Raw genomic sequence first — 15,000 nt, 5'->3', positions numbered from 1 at the left:
AATAAGTGAGCTACAATGCAAAATAATTGACTACCTAGACATTATTTACTTATAATATGTACTTTTCAATTGCGTGTTCGACGCATGTGGTTGTTTTACTAGTCATTTATAAATTATATACACAAGCGTTGAGGCAGACAAACTCTGTGAGCGTTATTTATAAAATTTAAAAAAAAAAAAAAACAGAATTTAATTAAAAAAAATATTTAGTAATGAATATTTAAGCAAAATATATAATTACGCATACATACATATGTATACATTTTTAAATTTTAAAACAAACAAAGGAAATCGTTTACAAACAATAAATACAGTTTACATATATGTATATAAGTATATGTCCTACTGATGTAACTGTTGAACTATGTATGTAGTGTAATGCCTAAAAATAATAAATATTACATCAAATTGTGACTTTATGATATTAAACTACATATGACATAAATTTATTACATTTAATTGTACTAAAGCATTAAAAAAATGCATAAACTAGGAGTTTGTTAGCGGAATCAGCTTTGAATTCGTAAATCTAAATACAGAGCAGCAGTGGAAATATACAAAAAATATATATACATACATACTTACATAAAAAAGTATAAATTTGTTTTTAATCAGCAATGCAAGTAATGAAAACGGCAATATGTATTTTTACAATGCATATTTGGGTCAAAAATCCCAACTCTGCACCATTTTATAAATATTCAATAATTTTTTTCGCGTTTATTAAAATTTATTGCATTATTTTCATTTTTCTCTTAGCCCCTCCTCTTTTTTTTACGAAACTCATGTTTTCCTTTCAACTGCCTTTTACTATACACTTTTAAGTCAAAAATTCCAACTCTGCACCATTTTATAAATATTTAATAATTTTTTTCGCGTTTATTAAAATTTATTGCATTGTTTTCACTTTTCTCTTAACTCCTACTAATTTCTTACAAAAGTCATGTTTTCTGCTGCCAACTACCTTTTCCAATACACATTTAAGTCAAAAACCGAGGCTGTTGCAACGTAATATATACACTTTATAAAGGTTTAATTTTTTCTTCTAACTTTTCCACTTAATCTCCTTCAATTGCTCATTTTTTCACTTTTCGCATGCCACATTTATATTCCACTAAAATTTTCAGCATTTGCCCATTTCGCTTCAGCAGCGCATTTGTCTCATCTTGTTTCTTATTACTTTCTTCCATAATATTGCATACACGATTCAGCAGATTTGTTGTTTGTTTGAGCATAACTTTTGTTTCCTTGACGTCATCCTTTAATTGCTCCACACCGTTTACGATACGATTTGAAAATTTAAAGGATTTCACTATTGGTGTCACTCTGGCGCGTTTGTCTTTGCTTGCGTCGTATGTCGCTGTTGCTTCATTTACACTCTCCGCATTGTCAAGGTAATCGTCTCCTTCGACATCGTCAATGTCGAAAGGAAAATGTTCGCCAATATTATTGCTATCGTCTTGTGCATTTAGTAGATTAATAATATCATCAGTGTTGTCATCGGTATCGTCAATTTCCGCAAGGACGTCATTCACATGCACAACATTTTGTTTGTGCTGATCTTCTGTTATTGTTGTAGATGGTTTGTCCATAGTTGGAAAATCTTCAACTATATACTCTTCGTAAGCGCTTTCGTATGAAGCAGGTATTTTGACATTTTCTGAAACATCGAGCTGCTCGAATCGTATAAAGTATGTTATTAGGCATAAGTCAAGTAATCAAAGCATTTATTACTAACCTCGTTGTTTTTCTCTTTTGCTGGTGGCTTTCGAAAGTGTTTTCTTTTCCTCCCACGCGGCACAGTATATTGCCGCAAATCAACGTGCTGAAATCAATTAAAAAATTCAAGCTGCCATTGCAAAAACATAGAATTGATGTTATTTTTAACCTTTTGCCACTCTTCCTTAGGCAATTTAACGCCGTCTGGTATATTATTCAACTCGTCTGCTATATTTTGCCAGAGACGCTGCCTCAGTGGTTCGTCATCTTCCGCGGTGTTGATAAATAAGAGCCTTTGTTTACTAACAAGTTCGTGTAGTAGAGTCAACTGACGGTCTTTCGGATCTAAGTACTGTTTAGCGATTTTTGGTTTAATAAACTTAATTGCATTTATCATATCAACTTACAGTGGCAGTCTCATCGTAAGTAGTATCACTAGACATATCATCCTCTGTTACATTTATAATGAAATAGTCATCATCCGCGACTGTAATACAATAATAAAATGATCTCACTGTACTAATTTCAAATATCTTCGATTTTACCATCTTTTATAATCCGCTCAATCTCTTCCTCGTAATATTTACCCGCATTCAAACGCCAAGAATTGTAGCTCTATTATAATAAAGATCGCGTTATTTAAATAAATTGTAACAAAAGTGAATGTGTTTGTTAGTTTACCCGCTTCCAACCTTCAACGTCTTTCTCGGCACCTTGCATTTCGTTGAGCTTTTGTGTTATAACCTGCCATATTCTTTGCCGGATACTCAAGTTTCTGCGTGTTAAACCTACCTTGTTGACTTCAATTAGCTTCAAGAGCACTGCCAGTTGATCTTTGGTGCGAATCTATAAGGAACAAATTGGGAATTGATAGATTTAAATTTCTAACATATAGCAAAAAAAGTATGATTTATAGTCGGAAGGTAATATTTGGCGGTTTAACGTCTAAAAAAAGCGGCATTTAAAAAAAAGATGGATTGCTTTCCGTGCGGCATTAAAGGAAGTGCTTTGTGCACTGGAAGTGTTTTTGAAGTTAGACAAACCTAGAAACTTTTTTACTTACCGCCATTTGACTTGGAAATAAGCTTACTTAAACTAGCGGTAATTAAATAATTATACTTTTTTGATTAAACAAACGTTCCTTTTGTTACAAATAAGTATTTTAATAATTTTGTACGACCAATGCGCACAGCTGATGAACTTTTTTACGCACTTCGACAACACGGCTTACACAGGGTTGCTTAATCTGAATGGTACGAAAATAACTTCTTAATTATTACATATATCTTAACAATAGAATTTTACAGTTATTTATGTTTGCAAGCAAATTCTTTATAACAATTAGCTTGTATGTAATTGTCGTTACTTTTTTATTGAAAAATATATTCCCAAAAAAGATTAAAAGATATCTGTTTAATATTTTTGCTTATAGGTGCCATTGTGAACTTCCAGCCGATATAGAAGCAGCATTTGTTTCTTATCAAATAACAGTACAACAATTCTATAAATCTTTAAAACTTTAATATTTACTTTCAATTTCTAAACAAATAAACATGTCACCAGCTTTTGACGACGCCTTAATTACCAAACACACTGTACATCCTGGTAAAGAATATGTACCACTCAAACCGGGCACACGAGTCAAATTTCACTTTCAGACTAAAAGAGTTGACGATGGCTGCACACTGGACGACAGCCGAAAAATGGGCCAACCAATGGAATTGGTGCTCGGTAAGAAGTTTAAATTGGAGGTTTGGGAAGTTATAGTACAAAAGATGGCACTCAACGAAGTTGCCAAATTTACAGTGCACAAAACGGTGAGTAGTGTACTACCTACAGTTAACTTGGCTCTTACTAATAACATCATATATAGCTGGTCACCCAATATCCTTTCATATCGAAAGTATTACGAGACGTGTCTAAAAAGGTAGAACAGCGCCGACACTGTTGTGCTATGACCCTACAAAATGAAGGTATTGGCTATACGGATCTCGATGAGTTGATCTCCAAACCAAGTGATTTGGAATTTATCATCGAGTTATTTTCTATCGAGCAGCCGAAAAATTATGAAAAAGACCTTTGGCAAATGAACGATGAGGAAAAGATGAATGCACAAGAGGCATTGCGTGAAAAGGGCAATAATTTTTACAAAGAAAGAAATTATAAAGAAGCAGAGGAGTGCTACCGCAAAGCTGTCGGCATGATTGAACAGCTTATGACAAAGTGCGTAACTGCAAACTTATTACAATTTATGTATATATATATGTATATGTTTTGTATTTCTAACAAATTTTTTTCTTGCAGAGAAAAACCGCACGATGTGGAGTGGTTGGCTTTAGCCGCTATCAAAGTGCCATTGCTATTGAATTATGCCCAATGTCGTCTATTAGATCGCGATTACTATGCGGTTATAGAGCATTGTACTGAGGTATTGGATTTAGATAAAGACAATGTTAAAGCACTGTTTCGCCGAGCTAAAGCACATGCTGGTGCTTGGAATCCAACAGAGGCACGTAGTGATTTCCTCAAAGCAGCCGAACTAGATCCAACATTGACAGCTGTCGTGAATAAAGAACTACAAGCAATCGATGCGGAGCAACGTAAACGTGATGCTGAGGATAAATTGCGCCTACAAAAGCTTTTTTAATTTATCTAATATAATAGGTGAATATTTTTTGTGTAATACATGAATGTCCACGTTGTTTTCTGTTGTGAAAGCGTTGCTATATTCGACAGCTCTCAACAGTAAATGTATTATTAACAAGGGTACTAATGTCTCTAAATGCAAAAAGCTGGTAACACAAAATGCTGCTGATAGTTTACGTGTGAAATGAGTCTAGAGTAGCTTTAGATAGTAGTACTTGTTATTTTATTTCAAATAGTGATTGAAACATACACGAGTATTATGTGTATAAATATATGTATGTATTTGTGTATTAATGTAATTAGTACTTAATCAACTAACTGAGGAACTATGTATAAATAAATAAATGTATGTAATTATTTTATTATTCTATCCTCTTATTTATTTATAATAAACAGTAAACCTTGAAGATTAGTATTTTTAAATTAATATCTTACAACAATTAGAAATTACAAGATTTATCTTGTATTTATATTTACATCACATACCTCTTAAACATAACAAAAACTTAATTCAAACTACACATTCGACCCTAATCAAAACTATAATCCCACGGTTAAAGTCATAACAACAATGATAACGATTTTATACCTGAGAAAAGAAAATATTGCTTTTCCAGATTAGATCGTTTTGCCAGAACAGCGCTAACGTGTATGCGAAAGAACAATTAGCGACTAGCATTCGCTCAAACGCATTACATACGCGTCAGTCGCCCACTACCTCCACCAGGGGCACCTTCCGCTTCACCACGCTGCTTACCATCATCTGTGCGCCAAATGAAAGGCTCCAAACGATCTTCAACATCGAGAAAATTATTTATAGCTTCCAAATTTGCAATATTGTCATGTAGCAAGGAGTTACACCGACTCAGTTGTTGTGATATAGTACGCACCTTGGAGAATTGTTCGGCATAAGCGGCATACGTTTTCTGCATGTCCACAAATGAAGCAAACAATGTTGTTATGGAATTGCTAACAACTTTTGTACGTTCCACAAGATGATTTTGTTCTTGAGTTACTTGTGTGGCGCAAAGATTTAAATGTGTTTGCATGCGACTACAAATATTCACTAAATGTTGCGCATTCAAACGCTCCAACACTTCCTGATCTCGTGTGAAGGCAGCTGTTGTTATGGAATCACGTAATACAGGTAGGAATTGTGGAATGTTACGCAAACGCGTCAAATCTGCATCCGCATCGTAGTCTGCGTCACGCGCGCCTGGTTTAACAATCACTATTGTACCAGAAGTAGATTGCGGACGCTTTGGTGTAGCACCCGTGCCGAAAGACTTGCGTATACCTGCACTGCGATTTATACTGTTCGCTTGTTGGTGACGACTATGCGGTTTATTTCGAATTTTCGGTGAGTCACCTATAGGACGATCTGTATAAGAAACGTAAGGCAAGTCAGAGCATACACTCAGCGGTGGCGAAGGTGGTCGACTAAGCTCTACAGAGGTAGTAGGAGATGCAGTTGCTGTTACTGTTTCAACGATATGTTTACTGCCACGATTGGAGCCAGCGCTGCTTGTGCTTTGTCGTCCACTACGTCGTTTTGTGCTACCAGTGGGTGTGGCACTATGTGATTGCCTTGCATTGCCAAGTGTGATTTTTAAATCACTCTCAAATATTTCTCGTCCATCTGCCTCCGCTCGTTGCTGGGAATGCTCAGCTCCCATGTTAATATATGTTTATGTAGTTATAAGCTGTACGGCGCTTCGTCAAAGAACTTTGATCTATTGATTTTTCGGTTTGCGATTGATGCAAACGAAATCTTACTTTGAAATTATAACGTGCTCTTGCTATATGTTTAACGAATTTGACACAAAATTATAATTATTTATATTTATTTTACTGACACAAAATGTTTATTTGCTTAAGTATTTTAATTCGAATAAAATCGCTCTCAAAACAACAATCAGCAAAACAACAACCAATACGAATGATTGTATTTGTTGTTTTTACGTGTCAGCTGCTTGTTAAGGGGAGGTTCAGAGTAGTGCTTTGAATTATAATTACAAATTCATTTCAACTATATATTTTGGGCGAAAATAAAATATGTTGAAAAGAGTTGAATTAATAGCGTTTATTAAAAAACGTGTTATAGATTTCCTCAGGCTTTATTGAAATATTTTAGCTCCTGTTGTTGTGTTTTGCAATACAAAAGTTTTTGTTTGTCTATTAACTATTGTGAATGCACTCTAAATCAGCTGAGTTTAGGTTTAGATAATTCAATTTCCGGCATAATTCAATTTTAAAGGATGTTGTTGGAAAGCGTTAAAGTTTATATATGGTGTAACATAATAATAATACAATCTGTGTATATAACTATATGTTTTGTAAAGCTTGCAGATGGTGGTTATTTAGTTGAAGTCTCTATATAAATTTAATTTGATAGGTAAACTAAGAAAAACAAAACAAGTATACTTAAATTTGCGTAGAAATATATAAAAAGCATAGGTAGCTAGTTCATTTATAACTTTTAATAGATTTTATATGTAAATTTACATTCAGCAACATACGCAATGTTAATTATGCATCTTTCAATAAAATATAATTTATAGCAGCAAGTTTGGGAATAAAGCGATTGTGACATGTTTAACCTTATATTTACCGATAAATAAAAAATATGCAAGACAGTGTGTCAATTCGGTTGTAAATTTAATATTGAGTTTATTTAAATATGCATGTTTATTTGCTCATAAAGCGATAAAGTTAAGAGTACAGTGCAAACTTTTTTTTGTAAGAATAAAAAGTCATGGACTGAATCTCAAGGTGCTCAAATTTCGGTAAATATTCGTCAATAAAGTTTTCAGCAAAGCAAATATTACATAATTTAGTAATGGCGATTACTTAAAAGATGTACTTTTATTTATATACGCATGTATGTGTATCTAAATTTGCATTAATCCAGACCAGTGTACACTTTTATTTTATTTATAGTTTGCTTATATTGAATTTCAACTTTTTCTCCATTTTTGCGGCAGAAATTCTTACAAAAAGAAGCGCGACAATAAGTGCAAGCAGAAGAAGCCAAATAATCGAATATGCAAAGTGACTTGCGGTCTTTAAACTCTTCGCTAAGCACAAGTTAAATGCAAATATTTACATTATCAATATGGTATTTTCAGATAAAGTGCATATAAACAGTATTTAAAATGCATATTCATGCTTGCACACATGTTATATACATTATTTATGTGTATGTGTTTATATGCAGGCTTTGCTTTACGTATGTACTTGTATATATATATAATTTTTTACACATGAGTTGCGGCGTAAGTTACAAGTAAATGTTTCCCTACTTTTGTAATTAATACTTTTACTTAATGAGGTGAATAATATCAATTTCTATTAAAATGTGAAAGACGTTTTTGCGCGTGTGCGTTTGTCAAAGCTGCAATATAAATTTATTGATAAATACAAGTATGTACATATTTATGTATGCGCTTGCAGAAAATAAATCTCACTTGGCTTATTCACTTTAGGCTGAGCATTGATGTTTTTAATTTTTTTTTAGTGTTTTGTAATACTAAAATTTGTAAATTTATATGTGCTACGTACGCAAAATAAAATACGAAATATAATTTTGCTTAAAACTTATGAGAAATTAATCAAAAAACAAAGGAGTAAGTTTTAATAAACAAATGCATACATATGTATATAGACAAATGTGATATATATTTAGTAATAGCGTAGATATCAGCGCATTTGTAATAGGATACACTCGTCTGACACACCTGACTTATAATCTAAATGTATGTAAACTATAAATATGTGTAAACCATTTGATGTAAATAGGTTTTAATCAAATGTAAGTGTCTCTTTGGCGCTGTAAATCAGCGTTTTAATGCTGCGACTTTAGTGCAGTTGATAAAATAGCGGTGATTAGAACAAAAGTGCGGTTGTTACATCGAAATCAAAGAAAACGACTTAAAAATTAAAATTAATCAACAAATACACCATGTCTAAGGTAAATACATTTTCAATGTTTTTTTTAAGTGTCGGTAGTATGTGGGAACTTTATTGAGGTGGTGATAAAAGCAATGTACAGCACGTGGCAAATAAATTTAATTCCTTAAAAATTTATTAATTAAAGCAGCTATTTGCACTTCTATAAATATTATTGCTAGCTTATAGTACAAGATAAACAAGTGTGTTATTTTTATTTTTCATATATAAGTATGCATGTTTTTATAAAAAAGTCTAATTTTTTCTGACTTGCCAGAATTTAGTTAAGAAGCTTAAAAGATACAGTTATGTAAATTTTTACGTTACATATGTACACACCTGTCCAAAATAATTATAGATAAGCGTATCTTTATTACGTGGTAAGGTATCTGGTAATATTTATAACTGTACTTATTAGCAAAATAACTTTTGTGGATTATTTGCTTTGAGGAAAATTTAAAAAATTCTTTTTTTTTAGTACAAATATAAAAATAATTACGTGTAAATACATGTGAGTGCAGTTTATCATATTATTAATGAGTAGACGATATAAAAATAAAAAAATAAAAATACAAAAAAAATGAATAAAAATACATAAAATACTACACAAAAACACAAAACTATTTATAATATATACTAAAACAATATATGTTTTTTTTAATTTAAACAAAAAAAAATATTTTGAGCAAAAAAATTTAAATTAATAATATGCACTAACATTTGTTATTTTAGAAAGGAGAGACTACTCGAAAAACCGCAAAACATATTCTGAAATTAAATGCAAAAGAAAAACGTGAATTCTTGAATTCATTTGATCGCATTTTCTCCGATGTAGATGGTAAGAATTGAAATTTGTCAGTAACTTATGATTTTTATAAGAACCAGAGCATTCGCTGAAACCGAAAATCAACACAATTTCTTTGTCACGCGTTAAAAAATGTAAAAAATATGCAAATGAAAATGTCAAAATTGCTTACATAAAAAAAACTAACGTTATTTGTCAATATATATTTCAAATTCGCATTATAATAATAATTTCCATTTCAATTTGTTTAACTGTATTTGTGCCCTGCAACTGTAATTGTATCAAAAGAGGAATAATCACCCGTTATTTTAACTTATTATATCAGTTTCTGCGACTTAAATCAGTTGTTTGTTCGATTCACCATTCTTCAATTTATTTCAGAAAAAATTGTGTGAATTTTCGAGATAAGCTGATAAGCCACAATTTTACAGATTACATCTTTTGGGCTGTAAACTAGTGTAATTTAATCACTTACAATTCCCCCTCATCCATAGGTGTAGTTTGGGCGCGTGATGAGTACATTCCACGTGCTGCGGAAGGGTTCAAAGCACTCGCGGATGCTGGTAAAAAATTCAGTTTCGTAACCAATAACGGCGTGCGAACCATGAGTGAATATGCACAACGTTTCAAAGAGCTTGGCATCGAATTTAATGCGGTTCGTCAACGACTAACATCTATTTTAGATATTTTTATGCTGTTCTATATATTTTTTAGAGCGAATTCGTGTATCCCGCCAAGAGTGTTGTGCAATATCTCGATAGTATTCACTTCAAAGGGCTCATCTACGTTATGGCAACCGACAATTTCAAGAACAGTCTACGCGAGGCGGGCTATGAATTCATTTTTGGTGTAAGCGCCCGCTTGTATAAAGAGAAACTTATTTTTTGTTTTACTTAAGCAATATTTTCCCTCTATACCAGCCTTTGAAAATCATTAAGGAAACTTACAGCGAGTTAGCCAATCATATCTTCAGCGGCGAGCCTGTGCGCGCCGTTATACTTGATGTTGACTTCAATATGTCCTCGTTGAATCTCATACGCGCACACCTTTTCCTGCGTCACCCGGATTGCATACTGATTTTGGGCGCCAGCGACAAGTTTTTACCATTCGCCAAGGGCGTGGATATCATAGGGCCCTGTTCGTTTGCGCAAATCATCGCCGATTCCAGTAAGAAGCGTCTCATTACGTTAGGCAAGCCGGGCAAGGAATTGGCGGAGATGATGTTGAAGAGTTTTGGTATAAAGGAGAGGAAGCGCGTGCTTATGATTGGCGATATGTTGGAGCAGGATGTTGGCTTTGGCTCGCAATGCGGCTTCCAGACGCTGCTTGTGCTGAGCGGTGGTTGTAATTTAGAGAAAATGCTAGCGGAAACTGATCCAGTTCATATACCAGATTACTATGCTGACAGTATGGGGGATTTCATTGAATTTTTGAAAGATTTGAAGAAGGCGGAAGGGGGAGAAGTTTTTTGTTATAAACAGTAGGGTGGATTTAAAAAGTTTATATTATATAAAAAAGTTATTTTAATTATGAGAACCGCCCTAATGAATACTAATGAATTGTCAGTTAAGTTAATAGTGAGCATTTGAGCTTTTGAATTTTCGCCAGAATAAGGTAACCCTCACTATAGTGAGAAACATCACTGTAGTGAGGTTGGTGACTTTTGTGAGGGCATGAAAATAGGGCTGTTAGAATTGTTATGAAACTCAAATATACTTTTCAAATTTATTGCGTTTCCATTTTATAAAACAAGTTGGTTTCAAAAAGCTTGTGTTTTATTTATATCCTTTGCATGTATTTTATAAAATATTAAACAATAAGAACAAGCTATATAAACAAATATAAATGTATATATATATATATATACATGTAAAACTATGAAAGAAATCCATTCAAATCGGCCAAGCGTTCGCTAACATAATCCGGGGTGTCGGTCTCAGTTAGATTTGATTGCAAATCCTCTGGCGTTGTAGTGCCGGTGAGCACCAGCAGACTTTGAAAACCACACACTTTGGCGAAGGGGATGTCTGTCACAATGCTGTCACCGATAAAGAGGCAACGACTTGCATTCTTGATTTTATGCTGCTCCATTATAAAGTCCCGTAAGGCCATGCCAGGTTTGCCCAATATTAAAGCCTTACGCTGTGTAGTGTTTTCGAGCATCGATATAAATATGGCGGGTCCTTGAAAATATAGTGTTATATTTACATATGTATTTATTTGCGGCAAAAGAAGGCAACTTGATATCTGAAACTTTAGTACGATAGTATTTTATAACTTCAAAAACTGGTTTCTTAACAACTCTTGCTGACTTCAGCGAGTGTAGTAGCCATAAAACGGCAGGGAATTTTATTAAAGACATTTCTCTTTCTACTTATAAAAGCTTTAAATATTTAAAATTTATATCCGACTATTGTAATCAATCTACAATATTTCTTTCTGGATCTAATATTCTAAGGAATCTCAAGCCGGACCCAGTATTCCACGAGCACCTCACTTCAATCTCCAAGACTTAAACAAAAACTTTGACAAGTCTCTTCATTTGAATAATATTCTCTCAGAATATACCACCCATCTAACCCGGTTTTGTAAACTCAAACTTCTGTGAACCTTAATATGTAAGTTCTTTTATGATATGATTAGTAGACGTCAGCTGAAACTTTCCTTTCTGAATCTTCTAAACTTTCCTAATATTTCTCAACTCAGCGCGCATTTTGCAAAGTCAAATCATCAATTTTCGTATAGTAGTTCTCTAAAATCAATATTACAGTATGGTTTAAAAATAAACCTTCGCAATTTCGTTTAAAATATTTGCGAAGCCCTTACCTATAATATCCTTTCCGTCGACCGTGCTGAGTGTTTCACCAGCTCCGCCAATAAATAGGCAATCTGGATTCTTTCTCAAATAGCCATGGGCCCGTATCAACTTCGATATTGTCAAATTGAAGTCCATATCAATAATAACTGCCTTAACGGGGTCATCGCTGTTTATGAGCGCATGAAAATCGTTGAAATTATCTGCGTAACCGACGAGCTGGAAAAGTAAAGAGCACTTACTACACATATTTACCGAGACGTCGCATACAAATTGCTCACCTCTTCCACCACATTGAAGCCAGCCTCACGGAGCAGCGACTTAAACGCTTCCGAAGTGAGACAGAAGATGAGACCGTCAAATTGTATGGACTTCAAATAATCGCAAATTGTCTGCGCTGGATGCATAATCTCATGCTGTGCGGGCGGTCCGAGAAAGAAAGACAAAATATGAATTTCTTTAATTGATGCCGGCGCTTTGGCGAACACATTGTCACATTACCTTCTTCACCTCGATGCCGAACCTTTCAAATTTTTTCAATTGCATATCAATGGGTGTTACGCTATTGTTTGTGACATAGATGACTTCTTTGCCCTGCCGTTTGAGATAATCAATAGCTTCTGATGTGCCGGGCAACAGATCGCCGCGTAGTGAGTGCCATATGACGCCTATTGATCAAAGCAGATTATCGGAATAATCCATTAGGGTGACACAAACGATGTACATATAGTAAAGGGTGTTTAAAAGTGGCTTTTATTTATTTATATCATATTTCGGTTTTATGTTCATGACTTACCATCGCAATCGCAAAGTATTACATCGAAAGAATCGAAAAAGTCTTGCTTCTGCTTGAGCGTCAGTTCCTTGAGGTACTTGATGGCATTTGGATTTTGTGGATATTCCAACTCTGGTATTAGCTCGGAACTCGATTTCTTAAAGAAGGGGTGTAGTTAGTTAAAATGTTATGTTTTCAGTGATGTTTTCAAATAAAAATATATTAGAAGATTTACATAAGAAAGTATCGTATTTCTTAATTGACAGAATTGGAGCAACTTCGAAATGCAGAACAATAAAAATCTTTCGCCTTTTTCTGAGAAGATGGTGGGTCTTAGACCCAGTTGCCAGAATCTCGGCAAATACTGCTTAGGAAACTACTTATCTAAAGCAGATTGGAACGCACAAGAATTGGAAAAATTTTATATTTTAAGGAATCTTTTTCCGAACTTCTTGAGTAATCATAACTTTTTTAGTGAACTTTTTGACCAGGAAGATCTGAATGGCTTATCTTTTATGCTTGCACGTAATACTTTGAGGATTTTAAACAAGATTTGCTTTCATGAAGTTTCCTTTCTTTATTTATACTGATAGCTTTACTACATGTTTAAGGACTCTCGCTTAGTAAACGCCTACGTCCACTTCCCATATAAAATTCCGTTAGATCCTCACTTTAAATTTTAGGTTTAGTGAAGAGGCCGGCCCTTATATTTTCACATTCCAGAAACTCACTAATTCTGAAAGAACTTTTGTTTGCACACAAAGCAGTATATTTGTTTCTCGGAATCCTTCTAAAAATCGTTCGAAGGATTTTACTTGCACTCACGTACTCCCAGCTTTCTGGACCCAGCTCATACCTCACTGTTAACTTTATGCTCCATTGCGCTTCGACACGAGTGCTCCGAACTCAATATCTGGGAATTTCTTCAAGTGGAAAGTAAAAATCGCTAACTGAGACGCTGAACGCTTTTGAGATAAAATGCGCTAAATTATTCACACGAGCACGACCCGACGATAACTGATCTTTCTTATATGAAAGCTGATAAATAGTTACTGATTGAACCGCGCTGCACCGAGCAAAAAAAAAAACAGGTTCTTATCTTTCTTGAAATTAGTATTAGGGGTATTAGGGCTAGTATTTGAGTATGTCGCAATGGAATATGTTTATGGATTATTTAGTAAACCTTTTTTACGAGGCTTGTTTTATGGATTTGACTAAGTCAGATGAGCCATGTGTCCATAAAATCCATGTCTTTTTGGGTTTATCAGTCATTCATATTCAATAATGTAAAACTATATATGTACATATGTATATTGAAATTTGCAGCTTTGCAGGGAATAATCAAATTTGGTATTGCGACATTCAGGTATATGAAAAAAACACTCACCAGCTCATCAGCTGTTGTCATCGTCCATTCCACGATAGACGAAATTGTCCACGACTTCGAAGTTATGACTATCAACAGTGCCGTGGGACCCAGCTGGAATTATTTTCTTCAAGAGTAAATTGATGAAGTCGCACGAAAGGGAGTTGCCGTATCTGAATCCTCATTTGGTATCGAGCGGCTCAGAGAGGTTCTTCCCGATCCTGTCGGAGCATTTGATATTGCTCAACGTCAGTTTACACAACCGTATTAGTTTTGCGGAGATACCAAATTCAAACATCGCGGCATAAAGGGAGCTCTTTTCCATGCTGCCCGCGTCGATACCCTTTTCACTGGTCTTTTTCAAGATTTGGCGCAAGGTGAATATCTGGTCAACTGTTGATTTTCAGGGCTTGAAGCCACACTATTAAGGTCCAATCAGTTTTTTGAAGGTGGGTTTCAGCCTTTCACACAGTACGCTTAAAAGAATCTTATATGCGATGTTAAGGAGGCTTTTGTTTTCCTTTTTGTGGATTGGGCAAAGCACACTTAAAATCCAATCGTTGGGAATGCTTTCGTCCGATCATATTCTAAAGAGAAGCTGATGCATGCTCTTGGCCTCCGTATTTGAATAGTTCGGCCGGCAATCCATCGGCCCCCTCCGCTTTGTTGTTCTTCAGACGGGTAATTGCTATTCGGTCTTCTACATGATCGGACAATGGTACGTCTACTCAATCGTGATCGATTGGGGAATCGGGTTCGCATCTCCTGATGTTATACCTTCACCGCCATTCAGCATGCTGGAGAAGTGTTCCCTCCATAATTTTAGTATGCTCTGGGCATCGGTTACTAGATCACCCCTGGGGATCCAAAAAGAGTATGGTCTTGAAACCTTCTGTTAACCGCCGCATTTTTTCGTAGAATTTTCG

At 34.5% G+C, this 15,000-nt stretch overlaps 5 protein-coding genes across 5 annotated transcripts; 2 read left to right on the top strand and 3 right to left on the bottom strand.

The window, feature by feature from the left end:
- Positions 1–907: 907 nt before the first annotated feature.
- LOC120775971 lies at positions 908–2,906 on the bottom strand. The gene is made up of 7 exons (XM_040106392.1): positions 2,783–2,906; positions 2,401–2,565; positions 2,265–2,334; positions 2,127–2,206; positions 1,889–2,071; positions 1,739–1,825; positions 908–1,673 (listed from the first exon to the last, which is right to left on the bottom strand). The coding sequence occupies exons 1-7, from the start codon at positions 2,786–2,788 to the stop codon at positions 1,077–1,079; spliced, it is 1,188 nt and encodes a 395-aa protein (XP_039962326.1). The 5' UTR covers positions 2,789–2,906; the 3' UTR covers positions 908–1,076.
- Positions 2,907–3,168: 262 nt separating this feature from the next.
- On the top strand, positions 3,169–4,730 carry LOC120775246 (AH receptor-interacting protein). The gene is made up of 3 exons (XM_040105326.1): positions 3,169–3,536; positions 3,593–3,942; positions 4,024–4,730. Exons 1-3 carry the CDS (start codon positions 3,273–3,275, stop codon positions 4,364–4,366), a joined length of 957 nt encoding a protein of 318 aa, XP_039961260.1. The 5' UTR covers positions 3,169–3,272; the 3' UTR covers positions 4,367–4,730.
- Positions 4,731–4,766: 36 nt separating this feature from the next.
- On the bottom strand, positions 4,767–6,300 carry LOC120775244. Its single transcript, XM_040105324.1, has one exon. It carries the CDS (start codon positions 6,039–6,041, stop codon positions 5,058–5,060), a length of 984 nt encoding a protein of 327 aa, XP_039961258.1. The 5' UTR covers positions 6,042–6,300; the 3' UTR covers positions 4,767–5,057.
- A 1,870-nt stretch (positions 6,301–8,170) lies between these two features.
- Positions 8,171–10,888, top strand: LOC120775899 (pyridoxal phosphate phosphatase). The gene is made up of 5 exons (XM_040106290.1): positions 8,171–8,335; positions 9,046–9,151; positions 9,613–9,773; positions 9,833–9,967; positions 10,039–10,888. The coding sequence occupies exons 1-5, from the start codon at positions 8,327–8,329 to the stop codon at positions 10,600–10,602; spliced, it is 975 nt and encodes a 324-aa protein (XP_039962224.1). The 5' UTR covers positions 8,171–8,326; the 3' UTR covers positions 10,603–10,888.
- A 76-nt stretch (positions 10,889–10,964) lies between these two features.
- On the bottom strand, positions 10,965–13,729 carry LOC120775898 (phosphoglycolate phosphatase 2-like). The gene is made up of 6 exons (XM_040106288.1): positions 13,565–13,729; positions 12,730–12,865; positions 12,435–12,601; positions 12,215–12,349; positions 11,945–12,152; positions 10,965–11,301 (listed from the first exon to the last, which is right to left on the bottom strand). Exons 1-6 carry the CDS (start codon positions 13,586–13,588, stop codon positions 10,994–10,996), a joined length of 978 nt encoding a protein of 325 aa, XP_039962222.1. The 5' UTR covers positions 13,589–13,729; the 3' UTR covers positions 10,965–10,993.
- Between the last annotated feature and the right edge of the window lie 1,271 nt (positions 13,730–15,000).

Source organism: Bactrocera tryoni, chromosome 4, assembly GCF_016617805.1.
Source record: "Bactrocera tryoni isolate S06 chromosome 4, CSIRO_BtryS06_freeze2, whole genome shotgun sequence".
Taxonomy (NCBI): domain Eukaryota; kingdom Metazoa; phylum Arthropoda; class Insecta; order Diptera; family Tephritidae; genus Bactrocera; species Bactrocera tryoni.
Note: the sequence above shows the minus strand (reverse complement) of the source record. Positions and strands in the feature narration are given on the sequence as shown.

What these genes read in the sequence shown, in the direction of transcription:
- LOC120775971 (XM_040106392.1), bottom strand. An exon ending in ACGTTGAAGGTTGGAAGCGG is followed by an intron (nt 2,335 to 2,400) that starts GTAAACTAACAA and finishes TTATTATAATAG; the next exon opens with AGCTACAATTCTTGGCGTTT. An exon ending in CTTACGATGAGACTGCCACT is followed by an intron (nt 2,072 to 2,126) that starts GTAAGTTGATAT and finishes ATCGCTAAACAG; the next exon opens with TACTTAGATCCGAAAGACCG.
- LOC120775246 (XM_040105326.1), top strand. Translation starts at nt 3,273, where the DNA reads ATGTCACCAGCTTTTGACGACGCCTTAATTACCAAACACACTGTACAT. An exon ending in AATTTACAGTGCACAAAACG is followed by an intron (nt 3,537 to 3,592) that starts GTGAGTAGTGTA and finishes CATCATATATAG; the next exon opens with CTGGTCACCCAATATCCTTT. An exon ending in ATTGAACAGCTTATGACAAA is followed by an intron (nt 3,943 to 4,023) that starts GTGCGTAACTGC and finishes TTTTTCTTGCAG; the next exon opens with AGAAAAACCGCACGATGTGG.
- LOC120775244 (XM_040105324.1), bottom strand. Translation starts at nt 6,041, where the DNA reads ATGGGAGCTGAGCATTCCCAGCAACGAGCGGAGGCAGATGGACGAGAA.
- LOC120775899 (XM_040106290.1), top strand. An exon ending in CATTTTCTCCGATGTAGATG is followed by an intron (nt 9,152 to 9,612) that starts GTAAGAATTGAA and finishes CCTCATCCATAG; the next exon opens with GTGTAGTTTGGGCGCGTGAT. An exon ending in TTGGCATCGAATTTAATGCG is followed by an intron (nt 9,774 to 9,832) that starts GTTCGTCAACGA and finishes TATATTTTTTAG; the next exon opens with AGCGAATTCGTGTATCCCGC.
- LOC120775898 (XM_040106288.1), bottom strand. Translation starts at nt 13,588, where the DNA reads ATGGAGCATAAAGTTAACAGTGAG. An exon ending in TCGGCATCGAGGTGAAGAAG is followed by an intron (nt 12,350 to 12,434) that starts GTAATGTGACAA and finishes CCGCCCGCACAG; the next exon opens with CATGAGATTATGCATCCAGC. An exon ending in GCTTCAATGTGGTGGAAGAG is followed by an intron (nt 12,153 to 12,214) that starts GTGAGCAATTTG and finishes TTACTTTTCCAG; the next exon opens with CTCGTCGGTTACGCAGATAA.